At 39.0% G+C, this 24,568-nt stretch overlaps 1 protein-coding gene across 2 annotated transcripts in view; it reads right to left on the bottom strand.

Moving 5' to 3' along the window:
* The window catches only part of MTDH (metadherin), a 31,909-nt gene extending 9,736 nt beyond the window's left edge, over window positions 1-22,173 (bottom strand). Inside the window, exons 1-8 of one of the 2 annotated variants that reach the window (XM_048068741.2) lie at window positions 21,596-22,166; window positions 15,647-15,751; window positions 11,040-11,121; window positions 10,418-10,597; window positions 8,864-8,932; window positions 6,134-6,385; window positions 3,357-3,443; window positions 1,202-1,300 (exon numbers count right to left, since the gene is read on the bottom strand). In XM_048068741.2, coding sequence (XP_047924698.1) covers window positions 1,202-1,300; window positions 3,357-3,443; window positions 6,134-6,385; window positions 8,864-8,932; window positions 10,418-10,597; window positions 11,040-11,121; window positions 15,647-15,751; window positions 21,596-21,994 — 1,273 coding nt within the window. In that variant the 5' untranslated portion in view covers window positions 21,995-22,166. Of the gene's footprint in view, window positions 1-1,201; window positions 1,301-3,356; window positions 3,444-6,133; window positions 6,386-8,863; window positions 8,933-10,417; window positions 10,598-11,039; window positions 11,122-15,646; window positions 15,752-21,595 lie in introns of both variants that reach the window. The other variant, XM_048068742.2, reaches the window with a different exon arrangement.
* Window positions 22,174-24,568: the final 2,395 nt, after the last annotated feature.

Below are 24,568 nucleotides of genomic sequence, written 5' to 3'. Positions count from 1 at the left end.
TTCAAGCCTATTTCCCCCTTCTTATACATACCAAGTAATAGAGGTGCATTAATGAAAAAAATGACTTGATTAACAGAAGCTGTAGATATAGACATTCTATGTTCAGAAATCTGAATAAATTATGCTCTTATAATGGAAAACTGATCAATTCCAAACAATTAACTGAGAATGTGCTTCCCTTATTCTTAAGCCAGATAAGGACAGAATAATTTTTATATCAACTGGTATGAGAATGATCATGACAAAAATGATGGAGTCAATGACTGTATCAATCCATTCTAATCCTGCAGTCATTAAAGACGACATTGTTCTTAGAAGGTAGTATGTATGGCAGCCTTGCTGGTCACTTTGTTGGCCAAGTTTTTAAGCCAATGAACTAATGAAACTACATTGTTTATTTCAGAAAAAAAAACATCTTTATTCAGTCAAATATAAGAATATCAACTACAAGGCAATTCAAAAAGTGGACTTAAGGCTGTAAGCTTTTTTAAGGGTACAGTTTCACTGGTAGGTATTTAGGTAAGTCTGTAACATCACTACACTACTACTACTAACTACGCTACAGCCCTTGTTTAGGTAGAGACTGTGGTAAAAACTACAAGTATATTTTTCTTTCCCCTTCTTGCTGATTTCAGAATAAACACCAAGCTTGCTACAACTCCCAAGTAACTTCATCGATCTCTAGCCTGCATATGCTTTTCACATACATACAAAATTCCCTAATGCTTGCTAAACAAGGAAGTAAGACTAAGACTGAATACAAGAGTTTTAACGGCATGTTAAGTTTTCAGTAAGGTACAACCATGTAAAGGCAAACTCTGTTACTCAGATATATTTTCTACTAATACCAACATAACTTCTGCAGACTTGCAGTAGATTTCTTATCATTTGTAGCAAATTAAGACTGTTGTAATTACATTGTATTTCTAGCAAAAGTCAGAACTACACTAAAATGCATGAGCTTTCTTTCACTTCTGTGTTTCAATACCAAGTATTTTGCCTAAGAAATAATTATCTACTATCATTCAGAAGTACTTTTTCCTGCTTTCCTCAAACTGATACTTAGCTTTACAGAAATGAAACATTTCCGTTTTTGTCTTCATATGCTCACAACTGGTTAATGCAAATAGCTTATAAATAATTATGCTTTAAAGTGATGGTAATTGCAATTTTTGTTAATGAACATTTTAGAGGAACATACTTAACCCAGACCATTCGTCATCAACAGGGGGTTGAGCGTGACTTAAATCCCATTGAAAATCGGAAGTACCAGCCTGAGAAACTGGCTCACTATTGGATCCTGAAAGGGAATAAATGAAATTGTACTTGTCAGTTACAAGCTTCCTCAGTTTTCTTAGGTAAAGAAATTCAAAGCAAAATAACCAAGGAAAAAAGGCCCAAGAAAAGTCTGGTTCTAAAGACTGCACAGTACAGGAAAAGCTCTTCAAAACTACCAAGCTCTTCAAAATGAGTTTTTGAGTTTTATTCAGAAAAAAAGGGAACTGAAAAAGGAAGACAAAGTCAGCAGTAGAATATGGGGAAAAAAAAAAGAGGTAATACAGATTAATAACGTTCCACAAGACTTACAGCAGTCTCCTCTAATTGGAAAACAATGAAAATTTATGGGTGATAAAATTATTCACCATGTGTAAGTAAAAACTCTTATACACATCAGCTTAGAAGACTACTAGAAAGAAATTTGATTATACCACAGATAGAGCAATTAAATTATTTACTACTAAGTGAATTTTATGCTCGTCATTTAGACTCAGCACACAATCAAGCAGAAATATCTTATTGATTTAGCTTTTGATTATCATTTTAAAAGTTACTTTATTGCATTATTTGAGCATAACAACAACAACGAAAAAAAATCAGTTCAAGTAAAAAGTTCCAGGAACATAAAAGCAGCATGACAAACAACAGTAAAGCCTAATTCCAGCTATGACAATAAAAAGTGTTAGACATCTAACATCATTATTTTAAGAAAAATAAGGCATCAGCAAACAGAAACAATTTCAGAAAAAAATCCAAGAAGCTCATTTGTGGGACTGAAAAAAATTAACATACCACTTTACAATGAGACATTTTTGAAAAGTTTAACTAGGACCACAGATAGCTACCTGCTTCTCCCTAATTCATAAATGCCTATGCAAAAAATCTCTCAAATAACAAGAACATTGACACATTCTCTACCTTTTACTAACTAGCCATTACAGCAAGCAGTAAATATTTATTAATTTGGCTAATGTGCATCAAAGACTATAAATATACTTCACTGTCTTCATGCTTCTCTCTGAATTCAAGTTGGAATGATGGTATTGCAGATGAATCTCAGATCAGTCTTTCCCACTTTATTAACTAAGTTTTCTTAAGTTTCAGCCTAGCAACTGAACTTAAATTCAAGTGGATCCCTTTGGGAAATCCAATTTAATTAACATTTTTTGTACAATTACTATTTTTTTTTTTCTTAAGATAGGTTTTCATTAAGTGAGCTGTTCTTTGGAGAGCCTGGTGAATTAGACCTTGGCATTTATAACTTCTTTGTTATACTGGCACAGATGCGCACAGAGAATGAAGCACTTGTGAGCTATAGGACAATGAATGCTAGTTTCACAGTTTGAAGACCACAAACAGCAATACCAGTAAACATAGCTTAATGCATAAGCGCTTGGCTAGCTACTTGCTAGAAGAAAATAGACAGACACGCCAAGCTCTTTAGATTGGGAGTAAATAAGCAAGAGAAGAAAACGTGACCCCTTTATTAAATAATAAATCACTGTAGTACTTATGTCAGCAGTTTAACACACAAGATCTGTTAGGAAGCCAGGTTTGCGTTCTACAGCAATTTCACCCTTCAAAACAACATGCCCCTGGAGTTCAGCTTTCCTACCCATCCTACAAAGCAAAGCCTCAGGACTTCAACTCCTGCCTACACAACACATTTTGAAAGTAGTGATTCGGTTCCTTGAAGGGAAAAAAGAACCCCAATCAACAAACAACAAGAACCCTGAAAGTTCAGGGTAAAAATTATTTTCCTAGAAAATCTTCAGATATCCATCTTGAGTTACAGCAGTACTTAGCAATCTCTTATGCCAATCATTTAGATTCAACACAGAATCAAGCAGAAATACCTCATTGATTTAGCTTTTGATTATCAATTTCAAAGTTACCTTATTGCATTATTTTAGCATAACAACAAAAAGCTTGGCAGACTTTCACAAAACAGGTCTTCTACTTGTTTACAGTTACCACTACTATTTTCCAAGGACAAACGATGTGAAAAACACCTGGCAAATTTGTTTCTACCTGGTATAGGAGAAGAGAGGCAAAAATCTTTGGAAGGGCATACATACCAGAAACTCCAGGAGTTAATCCAAAAGAAGAGAAAGAAGTAGAATTTGGTTCAGAGGTATTAATCCGTGCATCCACATTCCAAGCAGCTGTGGGGGGAGGGAAAAAAAAGAAAGAAAAAGCAAGCTTCATACTGCTGGCAATGTTGGAAAAGTTAGCTATTTAATGATGAATAGGGTCAGTAAAACAGAGGAAGTTCCAGCCATGTTAACATTCCATACAGCTGAGAGCAGTGTTTGCCTTATTACATGAGACAATCAGCACTGACAGAGGTGTGAATGTATAGACATTCAGCTTGAAATGATTTTCAGACTAAGATCTTCCTCCCTCTACCACTGTTTCTATACAGAACGTTAGATTTTCTTCTATATATAAACTTTTCCTTTGTGAGGAGTAGATTGAGTTTTTAGACCCATATTGCTGTATTTTCCCCCCTATTAGCAACACTGGAGTTATGAAAAAGCCTATTTGTTAGCTCTGTAGATGACACCTAGCTTCAAGCAAATTGCTTTTATGTTGAAGAACAGAACTGAGTTCAGAACAATTTTTGACAAATAGGAGATGCTGATTAAAAATTACAACATACTTAACTCTGTGAAGTGTAAAGTAGAAAACAAGACAAAATAACCAGTGGCATAAATGTGTCAAAAAGAAGCAGCTGGTTAGAATGTGATTATATGGTAAGGAAAAACTACTAGGAGTTATAATGAGCTACAAAAGAACCTCAGGAATTTCCTAGTACATCCTCCTCTCCTCAACTCACGGTCAACTCTCAAGTCAGATCAGGCTGCACAGTGCTTTTTATTCAGTTGAATCGTAAAAACCTCCAAGGATGAAGGCTGGTTACCCACAAAGGTTGTGCGTTTATGATGCCTGACCGTCCTTGTGAGGAAAAAGTTTCTGTTTACACTCAGTCTGAACCTCTTGTTTCAATTTATGTCTGTTGTCTGTCGTCCTCCTACTACACACCACTGTGAAGAGCCTGTCTCTGCCTTCCCAGTAACACCTCACAGGTTGTGGCAGGCTGCTGTCAGGTTCTCCTGAAGCCTTCCACTCCCCAAACCAGACAGGCCCCATTCCCTTAGCCTCTCCTCCCAGGGCAAGTGCTCCAACAACCGACCATTTCTGAGACTCTTTGCTGAATTTGCTCCAGCTGATCAACATCCTTTCTGTACGGGGGGACCCAAAACTGGACACAATATTCCAGTTACGGTCCAAGAAGTGCTTAGCAGGGAGCATAATCACTGCCACAATCTACTGACTCCTGTTAATGCAGCTCAGAACATTGCTGGTGTCCTCTGCTGCCAGGGCCCGTGGCCGGCTCATGTCCACCTCAGTGTCCACCAGGACGCCTGTCCCACAGAGCTCCTCTCCAGCCAGCCAGTCATTCCCCAGCTCGGGGTTCCTCCTTCCCAGGTGCAGCACTTCACATTTGTCCTTCAACTCCCTCGAGTTTCAGTTGGCCCACTCCTTCAGTCAGTTTAGGCCCCTCAAGATGGCACCCCCGATCTGGGCTGTACCAGCTGGTTCCCCAAGGGTTTGTGTAATCTGGAATTGTGATTCGAGTCACACTATCACCTCCTCCAGATCATTTATAAAGATAATAAACAGGACAGCTCAAAGCACAGAGCCCTGGGATACCCCATTGCTACCAGCCTCCAAACATAGCATACTATGTACAAACATACCCACTAACCACTACCTGTTTTTCAGCCACCCAGAGCAGACCATCCTAACTTTAATAAAAAAATGCTGTGAGAGACAGTGTTGAAAACATTACTAAAGTTATGGTAAAAAGATATCCTCTGCTCATCCACAATCTGGTCACTTAACCAGAAGTGGATCAGTCTGGTCATGCATGACTTGTTCTCAGTAACAAAACAAGAACAAGCTGTTTAGGTGCTAAGAAATACCACATAAGAATATAAAGCAGAATACAACTAACTGGAATATGAAAAAAATAAAAATAAAACAACAACAACAAAAACACTTGCTTCTTCTCAGTAATAAAAAGCTTTCAATGGAATACCAGGTCCAGTCTCAGGCACCAAAATCCAAGAAACGTGGGACAAATGAAACCAGTCTAGACAAAAGCAGCATTTCTGACTATAGCAGAACACTGCTTTCCAGAAAAGACCATGATCATTTAGACTGAACAATGGAAAGGACAATATTACAGTATCTACTAATAAGGTTGTTGCACAGACAAATGAAAATTTCATCATTTATCTGGACAATATAAGCAAAAAAGGCTAAACACTGTACTGGCAAAGACTAAGAAATAATTTCTAATGAGAAAAAACAATTCTAATGAGAAAAAACAGTAAAAACACTTAAAGAGACTGCCCCAAGAGTTGAGCAATCTTCATTCCTGAAGCCTAAACAGATGTCTGTCAATACAACACAGCTGATTTGATCATATATCAACAAAACAGACTTATAACCTAGGTTCCAATACATATGTTAAAAAAGGAAAGAAAAAAATTATACTTCAATGACTTAATATACACCTTCAGAATTTTAGAAAAGTGATAAAAAATTTGGTTCCTTGACAGAAATAATTTTATTTCAGATGAAAACCAAAAACCCCATTAAACTAATGACAAAAATACACGATAAGCCATCAGAACTTGCAATAAACAGAAAATGCTTAGTTCACATTTCACTAGACCATTCCAAGATTTTTTTGAATACATAAACAAAGCTATTCCAGAGACTCAGTACCAAAAATTATGTAAAAATGCTTAAGTGAAGCAAATTTTTCCTCAAAATAGCTTACCAATAGGAGTGAACAAAGAACGCTCTTTCCAGGGCCTGCCCACCAGGGTTACGCCCCAGTCCTTTCCATTCCCATTAGCATCTCCAGTGTCTTGGCCCCAAGCCGATGTCTCAGTCTTCCTCTTCCCAGCTGTAGCTGAGGAAACAGACGTCCATTTCTCCTCCCCTACACCAATCTGTGAGGAGATTTTTACAGACTTCTCATTCCAGCTTCCACCGTTTACCGTATGGCTTTCACTCAATCCTGTAGACACTTAAAACATAAGAATAATGAAACGTTACATAAAATACTAATTGGATGAAGAATTAAAATCTTACATGCACATATACTTAGCAATAAAAGAAGAAGAAATGAACAACAGCTTTGCTACACCAGTGTGATATAGAAGAGCTGCTGCTCTGTCTCAGCTGATTTTCCAGTTCAGATGATACACACCATCTGTCAACTAACTTGAAGAGCAAGGGGAAAAAAACAGCACCAAACTGCACCCTTCTTCCTGTGTCCCTTTCTTTGTAAGACTCGTATCTTGTTTCATCAGTGCGTCTAGATTAAAAAACAAGGCAATTTCTCTTACAGACTATGGTGATGCAATGGCTTGTGGAGAGCCCTATGTATTGAATGGAGAACAATTTCTGTTTTGTAACTATGGTGGCATACAATAGTCCTCTAAGCACTAAGTAGAAGAAATGATGTGTAGAAAATGCTTCCCAAGTGCTACATGGAATTTACTAGGCACATAGCTATCATTAACTACAGAGACCAAACTTAGAGGGGGGAGAAAAAACAAAACAAAACAACAACCATGGCAAGCTCTCAAAATAATTCATAAGCAATGTATTTTACATTACACTATGGTAAGAGACCACAGATCTTTATCTGCAGTCTACATTGCTGAGGAACTACTAGTCATAGCAAGCTTAATATACATTTTCAAAGGACTCAGTACTACACTGAGACAAAGATCATTATAAATTTTCTTTTCTTTTAATGTCCCCATAAAACAAAAAGGCTAATGATCCCCTGGCACACCCAACCTGACCTATATATGACACACCTTTCTCAAAGGGCCCTGCATATCAAACCCTCTCTTATTTTTAGTTATACAATGTAAACAACAAAAAAGCTGCCAGTTTACAAATGATAAAGTATCTACATATTATGAGTGTAACATTTAAATACTCAGCTAAAAAGTGACACATAATTAAGTCAGAATCATATGTCCACAAAAACTACAGACAATGTGTTTTATTTCATAAATGAACTCTGCTCAGGCAGCATGAACATACCAAATTCAAGGCAGCCTCACTGGCAAAGAAATGATTTGCTGAGATACGCCTACATGTTCCTAGATAAAATCCTATTTCCAAACACAGACAGCTGTAATATAACAATCCCTGTACCTAAAAACACTGTCCTTTCTCTCACAACTCTAGAGATGCTACACTGCGTCAATCTATGTCCTCTATGGGTAACATGTCCTCTTAGGGGATGGCAACAACAAAAACAGCAAACACAGGAACTGTTAGTGTAGGTGGTAGAACAACCCTTTTTAATCTTGCAAGAAGACAGCTGAAGTCCTGGAGCAAAAGCTTGATTATTCTGTTTATTAAACTACTCTTCCAGCAACTTTTCATAGAAAATCACAGAAAACTTAAGGTTGGAATGGATCTCTGGAAGCAACCTAGCTCCACCTTCTGCTAACTTCTGCACAGCTAAGTTCAAAATTGTGTCATTTTACTCGGTCTTTATGATTACCACAACTTGAGAGTTCAAAGCCTCTCCGGGCAACCATGTAAAGAGCTTCCTTGATGACGCCCAAACAGAATTTCCCTTACTGCAACTTAATCATTGCCTCCTACCCTATCATTATGCATCTCTGAAGTACATGGCTTCTTCTCTCTATGCTATGGTCCAGAAAGTTACCATGTGAATCAAAGCTCTCAAAAACTGGCAGTGATGCATTTTCTGGACCCGGGTGCTTTTAATAACTCATTTGTTGACTTGCTTAAATGCAATGACTACCTTTGTTTAAAGAAATGCCACTAATGATGGCTACAAAAAACCACCATCTGTATATCACTATGCCAAACTAATTCACTTCATGCACTGCTGTATCACCACCTCTTATCAAAAAGCCATTACAATTCATCAGTCAAGCATAGTCTAAAAATAGCCAAATAGTTTAACAATTATATGACAAATAATGTCCTCAAAATGAATGCCTTTACAGTAAACCCCTCAAAGGAGCATTGAAAGAACTGAATAACCCACATGTACACAACCTGCAATGAGTGCAAATTTCACAATAATCAACTGCTATCTTTGAAATTATCTATATTATTTTTTCTCTGAGCAAACAGACTTATTAACACACAAAAAAAGTAAATTTGAAAAGCTAGCATGAGGGATTTTTAACTGGTGCTTGAGAATAAGCTTTAGCATTCTGCAAGTAATGATCTCTATAGCAAGCAGTCTGCCTGAAAATTTTAGACACTAGATCCTTTTTTTTTTTTTATTTTATACATCCCAACAGATGTAATAGAGACTGTTTTCAACCTGTTGAGTAGTAATTGCAACTTAGAAGTATAACATTTGCATAGCAAAAAGAGCCAACTGCATAATAGAGTTCCAGATTAGTAACCACATAACATCCTGCACTGACAATGTGCTTTCACTTCTGTAAAGCACGTTTCCAGTTAATTAGGAATCCTAGTCATGAAAGCCTTTTACCTTGTGGAATTGATGACTCCCCTTTGGAAGGTTTAGAGCTGCTGACTTGCACATTCAGAAGCGTATCACCTGGTTAAGAGGTAGGAGGAGTCAGAGCTAGAGTAAATTTCTGCAGACAGCAACACCTGTAAAATTCCTTTAAGAGTATTCATTACTGGTATTTAAAAAAAAAACAACCAACCCTCATCCAATAACATTAATCAGTACCTCAAAGTAAATTAAGCCATTTCCATGAAACTTAAGAGTAAAATTAATACTCTATTTTTCTTTGTATTGATTCTCACAGACAAATTGAACTCAGAGGTGATTTACAGCCCATACACTTAGTAGCTGCAGATTTCAAACAATTCTAGCTAGTTTCCCAAGAATGGCAAGCAGAAACCTAAAACAGAGGCTGTCATTTTCCAGCTAATTGTAGCTATACATTTCTGAAATGCTTAGAGATATTTCTAACTTTTACCTTACCATGAAAACATTAGACACAGCTGATTCTTTTCAATTTATTCTGATATTAGGTGAAACATATGCTGCATAATGAACTTTGCCTAGAGAGTTTACAATAGTCATGGATAGCCACAGAGTATACAGACAGCTGTAATTACTGTTCCTTGATGCTGTTTGTAGGTAAATAGTAGGAAAGAAAGAAAACAGGAAACAATTTATCCTATTTCAAAGCACTCAGTCAAGATGCAAACAAGAGTCAATCAAGTTTCAATATGTTGTTACAAGGTACCAGACAGTAGCTAGGCTCAGTCTTTTTTCTGCTTAGCTAGAATATCATTTCATTAAAGAGCTGAGCATATCAACAGATTAGAAATATGCCAGAAAGCTAAACTGTGTGTTTAGATTCTTTTAGCTTCCTAAACCACTTCTCATTTACAGCAAAATATGAATTCCTATGCCTGCACACTGCTTAAATCTATGAGACAACCTGAAACAGCAGCAGCCCTTGGAGCTAAAGCCTATTTCCTTATTGAAACCTCAGCTGCTAGAATTGATTACCGAACTTCAGCCAGATGTGTCCCACCATCATGAACCACTTTAGCACATGTACTAACAAACCAGACAGTGAAAAAGTCTACATCTTAAGCAATGAATATAATCAGTGTAGAGAACTCATAGGCATAACCTTCCCACAAGGAAGCACTCAAAAAGTTGAGTTGGTACTGCCTGCAAGAGTGCTGTGGTTGAGTCTAAAGTTTCCAGGGAACATAACGAGCAGAGTCAACAGAGCATAAAGGCAGGAATGGAGACCTACGTCCATGCAACTGTGCAGCTACTGACATAAGATACCGGTGCTGACAGAGCTCTGGTGTGGAAGACATTGCCTCAGACATTTACTCCAGGATGTCCTCTCCTGAGCTCTCCCAAAGCTGTGGCTCAAAAAGAGGGGGAGTTTTGCACAAGGAAAATTATCTTTATGTGGCTTGAAATAATATCCTCAAGAGTTACACATCCAAATATATCCCCTATGCTTCCAAAACAGTCACTATTTGGGCATTCAAGAGACATCATCTTTCTAGAATTCTTTCACAGACCTCTTGACTATCATACCTTTATTTTTTCTGAGACCAACGGGAAGTGATGGTGTAGGCATCAGCTGTTCGATGGATACAGTAGCTGTGTTTTCTGACCCTTGGGGATTTGATTCTCCTGAGCCACCATCAGTCAACACCTTGTCTCGCTTCCGCTGCTGTCGCTTTTCTCTGTTACTGATTTTAGTTTCCCAGGTTCCTAATATGTTCCCCAAAATGAAAACATGATTAAGTTACAGAGCAAACAAGAAAGAGCTTTACCTTCTCATATCAAGCTGAAGTCTGAAAAAAGGTTCAGTTTAAAAATCAGACCCAGCAGGCAACTTCAACATTAGCTGGAGAAAATGAACAACTGGCAGAAGGTAAGTTTTTTCCTGGATGCAACGCAGTAGTACTTTGCTTCCCAAAGCAAACATGAATAACACTAGTTATTATATTATACATGACTATTCTCAGTTTCTGTAAGTTTAACTGAAATACAGTTAAAATCATTAAACATTGTTTCACACATCAGATTTCCAGATCTAATATACAATTCTGGAGGTAGGACAAAATGAGTTTTCTGTGTTTATGAATCACAAACAAGTAATAGCATTTAAATCATAGTACATCTAATCGATTTTTTTGTTTGTGCTCAGTACCTTCATCAACTTCCTTTCCATCTAGACGTGACGTATCTTGAACCGTTTTAGCATCTCCCTTTGATTTCTTTTTTTTCTTTGACTAGAATAAAAATAAAACATCACCTTATTAATTACTTGGTGATCGCTCACTACATATTTAGAATTTAAAAAACAAAAACAAAAGAACATGAGCAAACTTAAAACAGATTTTTTTCTTAACAACCCTCTGTATGGACAGTCCCTTGAAAATGAAAGGACTACTAACCAACACTTATTCCTAAACATAAATTAAGACTGTTAAAGGGTATTAAAACCTTGTGCAGTATACAAATGGCAGATGGAGTGAAGAACTACTTATGCTACAGAGCACAAATCCTGATGGAAGAAGCAATGCTGATAGCATCACAGTCACAGAGGAAAACGAACTGTTTGACAGACAGATCCCACTGGCAAAATCTGTATAGTTATACATTGAGCAACACAGAATGAGTGATACCTTAAAATATAAGCAAACAGAAACAAAACAAACAAAAACACAAGTTGGTAAGAATTCCAGCATGGAAAATTACTTCAAAGCAGGAGCTGGGATTAGAGCAATATGCATTTATATTTATTTATTTTTAAATGGTTCCACCTGTCATTGTTTCTTGGCTATACAGGCAGAGATAAATGAATAGGAACAGATATGACTACCCCTTCAAGCAGTTTTGGTGCAACAGGTAGTAATATAAGATGTTAAAAAGATACTATCAAAAAACAGAAAAATGACCTTAGCTATTTGGAGGGAGTATATTGCAGAAAAGCCTTTGAGTTTAACCTTTTGATAAGCTAAAGTGAAGGCAAAATGACTTGTCTGCCTTTTTTGAAAGAAACTACAGTACTAAAAAGCTTTTTGATCTAGTGAAGAGGTGTGTAAGAACTACTAGATAAACCTGAAGGAAAAAAATATTTAAGTTTTTAAAGAAGGCTATCCACTCACATTAAATCACAACTTCCACTGATTTGCTGTCTCTGTATGTTAATACTCTAACAGAGATATTTCAAGTATATTGAATGTCTTTCTGGACATCTAGAGCAAGACTAGCAACTGGGTAATAGTTAATTACCAGCTTTTTACTTGAGTTTCGACTATATGATTTGCAAGTCTTAGATGGCTAAGAACCATACACCAATATCTCCAGGACTGGTAACAAATAAGTTATCACCACAGTTGTAGCAGAAATCCTAAGGGTCCACCATGGTATGCAGTGTACATGCCTTTGAGTTTGCATGGCCCCAAAGCATCTTGTAGCTTCCACATGGGTACTGAAAGCAGTACAGCTTGTTAGTGCAGCACCAGAGCTAATAAAAATGCCACTGCTTGTATGCAGTGCTGTGCCAACACAACTGTAACACAGAACTGACTAGAGCAGTTAATTCACCACGTGCTGTACTAGGGGACCCATAATATGCAAGCATCCAAACAGAATTATTTCACAAACTTGTTCAGTAAGCTACATTTACCCACATACTGGCTATGTAACTGCTGAACAGTCTCTAAAATAAAAGGGCCTGTTTCAAAAGCTACCTGAGAAGAATTGGTTCTAAGAACACGAACAAGCCAAATCATTTCTCAGAGAACCTTCCAAGGATTAAACATGACAGCAGACAACATGAAAGATGATTGTGATTTGCTTCTGTGCTCTGTAGCGTAAGTACTTCTTAAGCAAAGGAGAGGTTAGTGATCGTGTATCTTCATCCTCCAGTCTCAGCTACACTGAGAAAGAAAGCTGAGGTCTTAGAATCTCACATCCACAAAGCCATCACAACTCATCTGGTCTTTGACATGAAGAGAACATGTCAGAAGACTTCACAAGTCTTTCAGATAGCAGTTTAAGATGACTGCTTCTCCAAGTTATAACTGCAGTTTCTTAAGAAAATCACTTTTACAGATATACTGACACCAAACACTACATTTCAGATAAAAACATCAAAGCTTACGAGCTTTGAAAGTAAGATTTTAAAAACAGTCCTTGTTAGTACGAAAGACTGAGAATTCGAATATTGAAAATGTATTTGCTTTCCTAACCTGAGTTACTAGAACTTAATCTAAAAAGCTGGAACTATAATTAGGTATCTAGCTTATTCACTACCTGCCAAATGGTGAACCAAGTTCTGTAACCATCATTCTCCTGGTAACAAACTGACTGCTAAAGGTTAAAGATGTTAAAGGGTCTCAAGCAACCTAGCCAATCATTTCGCAGAAGCCCTATTCATTCAAAGTGTCAGCTTCTGCAACATAGAAAGCTGCCAGTGTTGGGTCTGCCACCAGCCAAGGAGCACAGGAGGAACTTGGCAGGCTTGCCAAAATTTATGTCTGTAAGATACATGGTCCCCCATGCAAGAACAAACTATAGAGAAATAAGCCTTTCTTCTTTGTCCTTAATAGTCTGTTTACTTCTAGTATTCAAGACAAGGCAGTTTTGTGTGATTTTAAAAAGAACTGGCACTAAAGTTTTAAGATTCTACAGTGTCATCCACAGATTTTTTTTTTTTTATAAATACAGTCCCATATACTAAATGACTAAAAACCCTGTACTGCGCAAGTCACTAAAATTGAAAAAAGGGAAGAAACTGTTCTGTGTCAAGAGAATGAACAACTATATGAATCAGCCACAATCTAGACATTGCCCAAAGCTTCCTTTCCACATAAAGCAGAACAAGAGGACAAAACCTAAATGATTACCCTGAAAAAACATGCATGAAATTCACAAGGTTGAAGCAGTTAAAAAATACAGTAACTCAAACGGAATTCTATTTTTCATCAAAAGCAAATATTTAAACACAACAAAAAAAATCATACCCTTCAGGTGACAGATTATATGTATTTATATATCTGTATACATGCATGCACTACTTAAATCCTACCCATCGCCTCCTACCGCCCACCTCAAGCCATACAAAGAACGAACACCTACACAGGACCCCTAACGTTCTTCTTAGCAGGCTTATAACGTTACAAACACAACAGTTGCCCCGAGAGGCTTAACCAAATGATTAGGTGTCTGCAAAGTTACCCGTAGCTTAAAGCAAGTACTTGGGGCTGTTTTTAATTGAAGGGTAACAATCAACTCCAGAGGCAAACATGCTTCCCTAAAATGATATGAAAACATAATCTGTTGAACGAGCGTCAAAAATCTATGTGGTGGTACCAACTTCCTGCAGCTTTCATTTAACATTTCAAAATTCGGTTTTAAGGTAAAGCTCAGGTTGAGTATTGAAACACCTTACCTGCCTGGAAACATGCTTAAGATAAAGTGAAAGTTAAGAATAAAAACATGGTTATTCCTTCAGGATCACATTTTGTTCTGTTCTTGGAAAGAACAGTCTGATATGTGACTCATGGAGAAGAGAAAGATGCAGCATGAAATTTTAAGGTGAAGCCATTTTACAGAAAAGTCTATTTGTCAATAATGAAAGCTTTCAGAGTACTATAGCCAACTGACATGATACAATTAACTTTTTATAGTTTTCTTTTCACCAACATACTAACTGCAAAAAAAAAAAGGGTAGTCAACTAAGTTAATTAGAGCTTGAGTGAGCTAAACAAATTACAATAATGAAATACTGTTTTCTTTCTCCAATACTCTTCAGTATAGTTAGAGCAAAAGCATCTTGTGAAGGAAATTCTATTAATTAACCCTCAAATATACCAAATGATTTAAGTCAATTTACTTTGTCAAAATATACGTATATACATATTTAAAGGTTTTTAACAGAGTGAATTTTTATCATTCCTAATAGTAAAAAAAATTAAAAATGCAACAACATTTACCAGATCAGAACAAAACTGGTAGCTAGTCTTCCTGGCATAAGCCAGGAAATACATTAAATATTTTCAGAAATCCACGCCAGTGAGGAAGTTTCATGCACAACGTTAGCAAAAGAACCAAAATAAAGTTTTGATCAGGGGCCTATCATAAATATATCTACGTTGCCTAGAAGGGACAGCATTTATGGCAAAGCTAGAAGGGATCAGTCCTTAAAAAAATAACATGTCTTTAGTATGGCTACCTAGTACATAAAGCTTCAGATCAAGCTTTAAAAAGATGTTCTAATGCAGCTGTTCGATTTGCACAATAAGAAAGCTCACACCAGACTTCAAAGCCTGTGTTTGTCATCAGAATATAAGATCTCTAATCACTAATGGATACACCTGACAAAAGAAATAAGCATGCACATGCTCTTAATCCTTTCAATAGTAGTCCCTCGATTGTTGGGCCATTTACAAGCCACTTAACAATACTATCATTATGCTGCATCTCCACAGAAGTCCACAAAGATTAAACACAAACTTAATTTCTGTAGGTTTAACATCTTCAAATTGTGAACAATGGCATCAGGGTTTAGCATGGGGGTTTGTTTTGCTTGATGCAAACACTCCGTGGTAAGGCGTGATCTCAGAAGCTGAGAAAATACATTAGCTCTTTCCAACAGAGCATTAGATTAATACTCTCCATATTAAAAAACACGCCCCCCCCTCCCACTCAGATAAATAACTGGATTTCCTACCACAAATACAGTTATTAGATATTGAAGTAGCATGCATTAAACTTCAACATTTTCATTTCAAGTACATAACTGACCTTTTCATTCTTCTTTTCTGCATCCAAAGGTTGCTTTGTATTTTCTTTACAGACAGGCTGTATTATTTCATCCTCAGATACATCAAGGAAAGACCGTCCATTAGGCTGCGTAAAAAGTAAGTATAAATAATAAAAAAACTGGAGAAAGCAGATGAAGAAAAGCTTAGCCTACACGATTACTGAAATGCAACTACTTGACTGAAAAATGCCTGCAAGATTGAGTAAAACCCACAGAATTTTGGATAAGCACTCAGAATATCCACTGCAGTTCTGTATTTACCACGTGTATGAATGAGAATGGAAAGAAAATAGAATTCTCCTCATTTCATCTCAATCTTATTCAATATAGGAATTACTTACTGAAAGAAACTTCTGTAAGTTACCAGCTTTGAGACCACCTACATCTGTACACGCCGTAAGTTATCTAATTAAATGAACACATTTAGCACTTTGTAACAGCTTGAATTTTTCAAATCATTCCGAGCTTGAATAAATTTCTTCACTTTATTCCCCAAGTACCTGTGCGTAACCCTCACAGCTCACTTACTTGTCAAGTTAAACTTCCATAGTAGAACAGAAATTAGAAGTTAAACATGCAGCATGAACAAAGAACATCCTGTTGTTCTTTTCAGATGGTCAGACTCGAGTGTAGTCATCGCATCAGCCAACTATTTTCCCTTCCACAGTAATTAAAGGAAGGAAATTAGCATGTATTACTTTCCAAAAGTTTCTATAATAACGAAGTTAAAAATCTGGACAGTCCTAAGTCTTATCGTCACTTTGACAGCAGAGGCATATGCCTCAGCTTCCATATTCCCAATGCAAAAATACAATAATTTCTTTAACGTTCCCAAAAAATGAAGAGTGAAGTTGATGTGTTGAACAGGATTAAACTACCCGAAGTTTTATACTGCTGTTAGCAATTACTCTCACCGAGAGAAATGCAACTGCCAAAGGTATTAATTGATACTAGGTCCACACAACAGGTTTCTTGTTATTCGTAATGATTCAGGTATTTAATTTTCACTCTAATTTAGGGTGTTAAGCATAAGTAACCACTGTACTTCATATTTGTTTTAATGTCTGGGTCAAATGTATTTCCTGCGCAAGACATCTATTTAAATAGAGTTTAAACCACTCCATACATTGTTCTTAGTTATTCTGTTTATTAAAACACATGAGCTACCTTAAGTTCGCATTAAACCAACCTGATTGTAAAAGGCTACATTACAAAGTTAGTGTGACCTACTCCTTTAAATACCAGATCTGCTCTTCAGCTTAACTGGGAAGGGAATTATTTCTTGCCATTTTGTATTATGCTTACAGAGCACCCCTGGCACCAGTGCGTATCATAGTATTGCTTACTGTAGTTAGCTAGCATGCCAACTTGTTATTTGTAACTATTAATAGAAATTGAAAGATCAGATCACCTAACCCCTCTCCTCCTGCAACAGCTGGCTTTAAATTAGACCTTTTATATCTAGCACACTACACTTCTTCCCTTGGCGTTCTGAAAAATCATTTTATAGATCTGTCTCTCCAAAGTCTGTCCAGCAGTTCCTCTCCACAAAGCTCACAGTGCAAGACTCCACAGGGATACCAAAGATCTGATGTTCAATCTTGACAGTAACCCACTGCCAAAATCAGTTCTCAAACCTATTTTTCCAGATGCCGTACAGCTATGTTGCTAGTGGTACAATGTCTTTTTAAAATCCATGATGTTTAAGATCGTAAGGTGGAGAAAGAAACTCTAAGTTATTTAGTGGTATGCCTAGGTAACAGATTTGCTGCAGTATTGCTCTTGGACTAGTGTCAGAAATGTTTACAGCCAGCTAACTTCTTTTAATTCTGTACATTGCTTTGCTTCTTCGGTATAACATATATACCTTAACTTTGAATACCACTGTCTTTATCTCTCTCAAAATTTCAATATAAAATGTTTAATATATTGAATTTGAAAAACCTTCAGCCATTTCTCCTAAGCACTAAGCTAATTCATATCCGTTAAGAACCCTCCAGAAAAATTCATCCACGACTGCTAAAAACACTGTCTGATCATCTGATCGTGTAGACCATGACCATTAGAAATAAGTTTAAAAGCCTGAACCGTCATACATTTCTCCCTGAATATTTGCAATATTTGCCTTTTTGGTGGAAGCTTTCCACATTTTATTTCTACCCACAGATGAATCATAGACTTTTAACCAAAATTCATGTGACCATTTTTGGGTATAACAAAGATAGCAGCAGAAGCGGGAAAGAAAAAAAGCTTTTCCAGAGTATTAAGAAGTGTTTCTTTTAAAAGGCAACTACAGCTAAAAAGACAAAGTTTAAAACTTGGCAGTAATATACTAAACTTCCACCAATAATACTAATTCACTTAGATTGATCAAGTTATTATATGCCGTCTTTGTTTCCTCTTCGTCCAAACAGCTATAGGGAAGATGTGACAGCAGAAATACTGCTGTCAATAACAATACTCATTTCTGAGCACACTCCTGAACTCGCCTGCTGATCTTAAAACTCCAATATTTAAACAACCCTTTTTCCACATACATTCTTTTTTGAGGGCGTTAAGATAATCCAGAAGTAGAATAGAGGTTTTGCTGACATTAAGTGCTGAAACCAAAAATACTGTTCTTTAAATACAGTACAATGCTATGGATACCTCAGTTTCACACTGCAAAAAGCAGTAATGAAATTGCTATCATTCGAGTTTTACAAGGCCATATTAGCCAAAGTCCTTAGTTACACATTACAAAGCTACGCCTACTTACAATTTTTTTTGGCCAATGAAAGAATCCATTTACCACTATTTTCTATAAGCTTTTCTTTAGACAGAAACTAAGCAATTTTCTCTGCAAGCCCTGGACAAGCCTACAGCCTTATTACTGCTGCAGTTTGACAGGTACAACACGTGAGTACTTTTAACTAAGTATGAAAAAGTCTTTATGCAGTCTATTTCTAAGCGTAATAAGCATAGCCTGAAAAGTTCTTTCAAGCAGGCCAAGTAAGAAGCTTTCTCAAATGAATGCCAATGCTTGTACCAAAATTAAACTTCAGTGTGCAGCCTTTACTGTTCTGATATACTTCAAACAATAGGAAATATATTGTTAGCTTGGTATTTTCTGCATCTGTAAATAGATGGGATGAATGGCTTTCTATAAGCTGTAGCTGAATGCAGATTATTACTCTTAAATTTCTGTGATGTTTTCCAGATCTTACAGAAACCATGTAATATCATTTTCACCTTTTTTCTTCTGAAGGTTTAAGAAGTAGAAGCAAAGCAGAGGAATTATTTACAAGGGAAAGGAACTAAGATGAAAGATCAAGAGATTTTTGGAAAGGAAAGGAAAAAAAAATCTTAATAGGGGCGAAAGAGCTCTGAGATGGAAGACAAAGTGCTCTGTCCCCTGCCAGGAGCTAAGGAAAAGAGAGAAAGGGGCTTGAGGTTTACTGTACATGTACAGAGAAAATCTGAAGTGAGGATACCATGACGCTACCTTGCTCCAAGCTGCTGGAGGAAGCCAGGACTGGCTCTCTGAACTTAGTGCTAATGAACGCTAAATCATTCATTTGATCTCAGTCTACCCACAGCAAGTCAATAAACAGAACACCACAGCTACTACAGCTTCCAGTCAACTCCCTGCCATTCAGCTCCACATCGTACTAAAAATCTCAGTTAAATTGTACCGTACCTACGAAGGAACCAAATAAACCCAAACACAAGAATCAAAGCAACAATACTCTTCCTCGGAAAGGGAGCAGTGGAGAACATTTCTGATCCTGACTGATGAGAGCATACATCACCCGCCCCACAATGAGCTCAGTAACCCTACATTAAAGTAACCCTACGGCTTTTAATTAGACATCTGGAGAGTGCTTTTTAATGCTCCAGACCAGTTGCTCTAAGCTTTCTGTAATGCCTGTAATGGAAATCTAGACCCCGGCATAGCAAACCCTCTGGTAAATCTACTGATAATAGGCTTACTCTTTTTCCTTCACAGACCTCATTATTAGCACGAGTGTACAAAAATACAAGATGAAACCACTACGCAGCCTTCGGTAGGATTTTCTGCTGCTTCTCTAAATTTCCAATGTGATTTTGAATGTTTTTCATGGTGAAACAAGTCAGAAAATCTTGGAACGCGCTAATACAGATCCCCGCGAACTTATGTTGGAAAACTAGCACGAGGCAGGCCTATTTAACTTCACTGCTGATACAAACTTATTTGCACTGTAGTTAATGATTCAGTTCTTTCATTTTCTTTCCTGCAAAGTTTTTTTAATCTTATCTCTGCATTAAAATAATGGATACAAAGTTCTACGAAAATAACTTTTCAAATCTTAAGAATACAGAATGATATCTTGACAGATGAAAAACTCTTTTACTCCTTTTTGACTATGAAACTATTTGCTCTTCCATAGCCTTAACTTTCACTATTTTGTGCCTGAGTAAACCACGCTGGAAACAATACAAGTATTTATATTCACTGAAAATGTCGGCTAGTTAAGTTTATACACAATTAATACAAAGCTTGCTTTTATAAAGCCCTACACTGCAGAACATTGCCAATACTGTATCTATTTCTTCACTCTGTCTTCTGTTCAGGCATTTCTCAGTGTCTCCAATGATGACTTGCAAGAGTTTATGTTTTTTTTTTTTTTATACTGGAGTTTAAATAAAATAACAAAAATCGGGATTATTTCTAGGTTTAGTCTGTTTTCTAGAAAGCATAACAGATCTATTAAGCCTTAGAGGATGTCCCTTTCAGGACAGCAAAAAACACTGCATCTTTAACGTGTCTTCTTCAAAATGGAGACCTAGCAACATTTGAAAAATTCTGAATCACAGCGCTTCCTCTTCTTGGTGCTTAGTTATTAGCCTATTGCAACTTGCAGAATCAGCTCCAGCGAGTTTCAGGAGTTCACTGCTCAAAGACAGTTTGGTGCTATATACAGACTTTTGTATTTTTTTAATGGAGAGCAGGCTAAAAAATCTTTAACAAAACTTCTCAAGTCTCAGTATTGCCACAGAACCAAACGAAGGCACAATCCCTTTCTGCACCTCCTTTTTCTCGTCATTAGGCAAACAATTCATGTTAAATTTCGCACTATATAATTAAAAGACATAGTTGTAAAAGGCAGGGGACAGCTGCTGCACTTTCATTCCTATAATCCATTTGGATGTAAATAGGATTGCAAACATACCAACAACATAAAAGCTATTGAAGCAATCCCTTCAAGTCCCAAAACTATGATAACTGGAAGCTTGAAAACGACAGCCGATAATTTCTGCATTCAATTCATTTTCTCATGAAAACGCTGTCAAAGACACAAGACTCCTACATCACAGACCGAGGATTACAATAAAAGACAGGCACGATCTGTTTTTAAGGGGCTGCTGAGAGACAGATTTCCTTATTAAAGGAGATGATCCTTCCTGCAACAACCGAGACATGTTCCTAGCGAGGCAAATTCACCACAAGCCTGGTGTTAACGTGTCCTGCCGAAAAGGCGCAGCAGAAAGCCTTACTCAAGTTTGAATCATCGCAGCCTTTACGAGGCTTCCAACAGCCTGTACCTGCCTGGGCTGCGACTCCTGCCTTGAGAGGCTGAACCACGGTAAGGTCTCTGCTACCAGCTCCCAATCCACTAAGCTTTCGATTGATAGTAAAAAGACAATACTGATAGTAAAAATGCAACAGTACAGTGTGCGTACATAACCCACGGTTCCACTAAAAAAGCAGGGAGCTCTCTCCTCCTTCCCCAGGAGGAAAAAAAGCATCGTTTTCACCTAAATGTTGTTTTGCAAAGCTCCCGGGCAGCCCGGAGGGAGCCCGGCAGACGCCACCGGGGTGAACCCCACTACCTCGGACCTCGTCCCCCCCCCAGTTCCCCGGCGGTGCCCAGGGCTCCGTGGCCGAGTCCCCCCGGCTCCCCTCTCACCCTCGCCGCTTTCTCGGGCAGCTTCTTCTTGCTCCTCTTCTTCTGCTCGTCGCCCTTCAGCCCCAGCTGCCCCGCCGCCTTGCCCGGCCCCCCGCCGCCTGTCAGGGCCGTCGCCGCCGCCACCGCCTCGTCGCCCTTCCTCTCGGCCCGGCCGGCCGCTGCCTTCCTGCGGAGGCCGCTCCCGCAGGCCAGGGCCAGCAGCAGCCCGAGCAGCCCGAGCCCCAGCGCGGCCGGCAGCCCCAGGGCGAGCCAGGTGGGCAGGCCGTGCGGGTCGAGGCCCAGCTCCAGGCCCAGCTCGGCTCGCAGCAGGCCCAGGCCTCCCGCCAGCGCGTCCCGCACCCGGGCCGCCGTCTCCTCGGCCTGCTGGGCCGCCGCCTGCTGCCAGCTGCCCGCGGCCATCGCCGCCCCTCGCAGGCACGAAGAAGGGGACCCGAGGCGGGCGCTCAGGCCGAGCGCATCGCGGCCACCGCCTTACGGACGGCGGTCGGGGGGGGGGGGGGGGGGGACGCGGAGCCGCGCCGAGCCTCCGCGGGACGCGGCAGCCTCTGCCCCGGAGGCAGCCGGGTCTCCTCCTCTTCCTCCTCCTTCCTCCTCCCCGCAACGTCAGCGCCCCGCCGCCATCCCCGCCCCCTCCTCCTCGTCCTCCTCCCTTCCTCCTTCTTCCTCCTCCTCCTCCTCGGCCCGGGGAGGCGGCCTCGACGTGGCAGCGGCCGAGCGAGGCCGGGCGCCGCCCGGTGGCGGCGGGGAGGAGGCTCCGAGGGGGCTCGGGCGTCGGGGTGCTGAGGGAAGGAGGCAGGGAGAGGGGCAGCGACCCCTCCGTGAGCAGGCAGGGTGCGTTTCCACCAGTGTTAAATCACCTTCGTGTTGCTTTGTAGTCGCCCCGTAGAGGAGTGGGCGTGTTAATTAATGGTTTGTCCCAGCTCTTACCAACACCAAAGCCATCCCCGGTTCTTCTCGGCCTACAGATGTCAGCGGGGATTTTGTTCTGTAGGGCTCGGTACAGGGAAAGCCTTCCTGCACCTCCCCAAACCACATAAAGCCCCAGGGCCCCGGTGCTTGTGCAACGCCTGGAATTGTGCCGCCACCCCAGCGGGAGCACCTCTGGTCCTGAGCCTCGCACGCCCCACGCCGAACGTGTGAACCGGCACGTACCTGTGGCGTGCCAGCTACAGGTACAGGGAGCGGCCAAAGCTGGCCATGAGGCAAACCACGGGTTCCTGGGACAGACAGGGAGATGTTGCCTCCTGTCCCGCTTCAGAGGCCCGTTTCATGGACCTTCAGAGGCCTTCTCTTTCGCAGAGAAGGTTTTTAAAAATGCCATTGAAAAATCGGTGTAATTTCGAAATACACTAGCCAAGGTAGTGTAACAACGTAGATGCTTTCCAAGTGCCTTATTTCCTAAGATCTCAACTCCCACAGCTGGCTTAATATGTTGAATTAATTGGTGAGCTTTATGTAAAATACTGCCGGGACTCCAAATCTTAATTTATCCATGCACTTAAAAATGAGCTCTCAGAAATTTGATCCTGAATGCATGTCATGTCTTTATTTTTATATTTCAGAGACCTGGTCTCACAGCGTCCAGGGTTCCTGCGGAATTTTAGATGTCAGACCCCAGGAGCTGACATGGTTGAGAAGCTTTACAGTGACTGCAGCTTTAGTCTTCTGCAGTGGGACATTGATGGAAGCTAACAGCATGTCCCATTCTTTCAGCTTGCAACTTTACTTATAAAGGCTGTTCATCTCATAGTATGGCAGAAAGAAGCCCGCATGGGATACTTGAAACCTGAAATGTAGTAAAATAACATTTGTTTGTTTAAACAGCACAGTGATAGCTTACACTGTTTTTGTATACTGGTAGCTTTGCCTTATTTTGTAAAGCCAGTATATTTTTCACACACAAGTATTTATGTTTTAAAAGTTCTTTGTAAAGGATTTCAAAAGTGCTCTTGAGATTTTTTTTATTATTATGCCACCTTTAAACAGGCAGTCAAGTGCTTCTTTTCTAATTGACTTAAGTTGGAATGAAAGGTATTGCTGAAAGTAGTTGTAGCAACTGTCTAAGGCAGGACATTTTACTAATAGACAGTTACATACTTTTTGAAGATTAAATTTATTGAAAGTCCTAATACTTTTTCTGTGTGTTTATGCTTCAGCATAGACTATACACATGAATTGGAAAATGTTAGTTTTCATGGTACAGACAGTTGCACAACTGAGCCCCCCTAACATGCCAAATAAATTCTTATTCTGTAAGTAGTTGCTTAGTTTAGATACCGCCCTGTATAGATAGGGGTGGCAGAACAGTGATCATGTAGTTTTAGTACAAAATACATTATCTGAAAAACACCTGCAAATTTGAAAGCATTGTTTTTTTAAAACACAGGCCATAGAACATAGATTTTGTTCATTTTAAAGTTACCTAGGCAAGAAAACACTGCAAGAACCTGATGAGTCTCGATTGCAAAATATAAGCGGTTGAATTTAAGATCCGCTGAAGTTTTTGTGGCCCCGTAGCACCACCGAGTGGCAACACCGTGAATAGCAGCGCAGACGTGGGAAACGGATTGGTGTTAAAAAGGTAGCAGATCCGCCTTGAACATAGCCCGTTTGTTTGCTTGGGATGGTGAAACAAATGAATCTGAAATTTATCTTTTTATTCTGAACTAATGTGGTACAGGAATAAGTAGGCATAAAATTTGTCACTGATTGAAATATTTTGCAGGAAGTTTGTGTTTTTTTGGTAACATTAGAAATGGCAGGAACTTACATACTACTGAGACTGCACATCAAATAAAGCAAACAATCTACTTCATACTAATTTTGTTACAAATAGCAATTTAATATTAATCTTCAAATATCTTAATGGATTTATTTGACCAAAGCTATCCCAAGGACACTTTCTGGCAGTGCTGAATATAAAATGTTTCTTACATCATTCTCCAAAGAATCAGAGCAGAAGGTTGATTATTC

Source organism: Anser cygnoides, chromosome 2, assembly GCF_040182565.1.
Source record: "Anser cygnoides isolate HZ-2024a breed goose chromosome 2, Taihu_goose_T2T_genome, whole genome shotgun sequence".
Lineage (NCBI taxonomy): Eukaryota > Metazoa > Chordata > Aves > Anseriformes > Anatidae > Anser > Anser cygnoides.
Note: the sequence above shows the minus strand (reverse complement) of the source record. Positions and strands in the feature narration are given on the sequence as shown.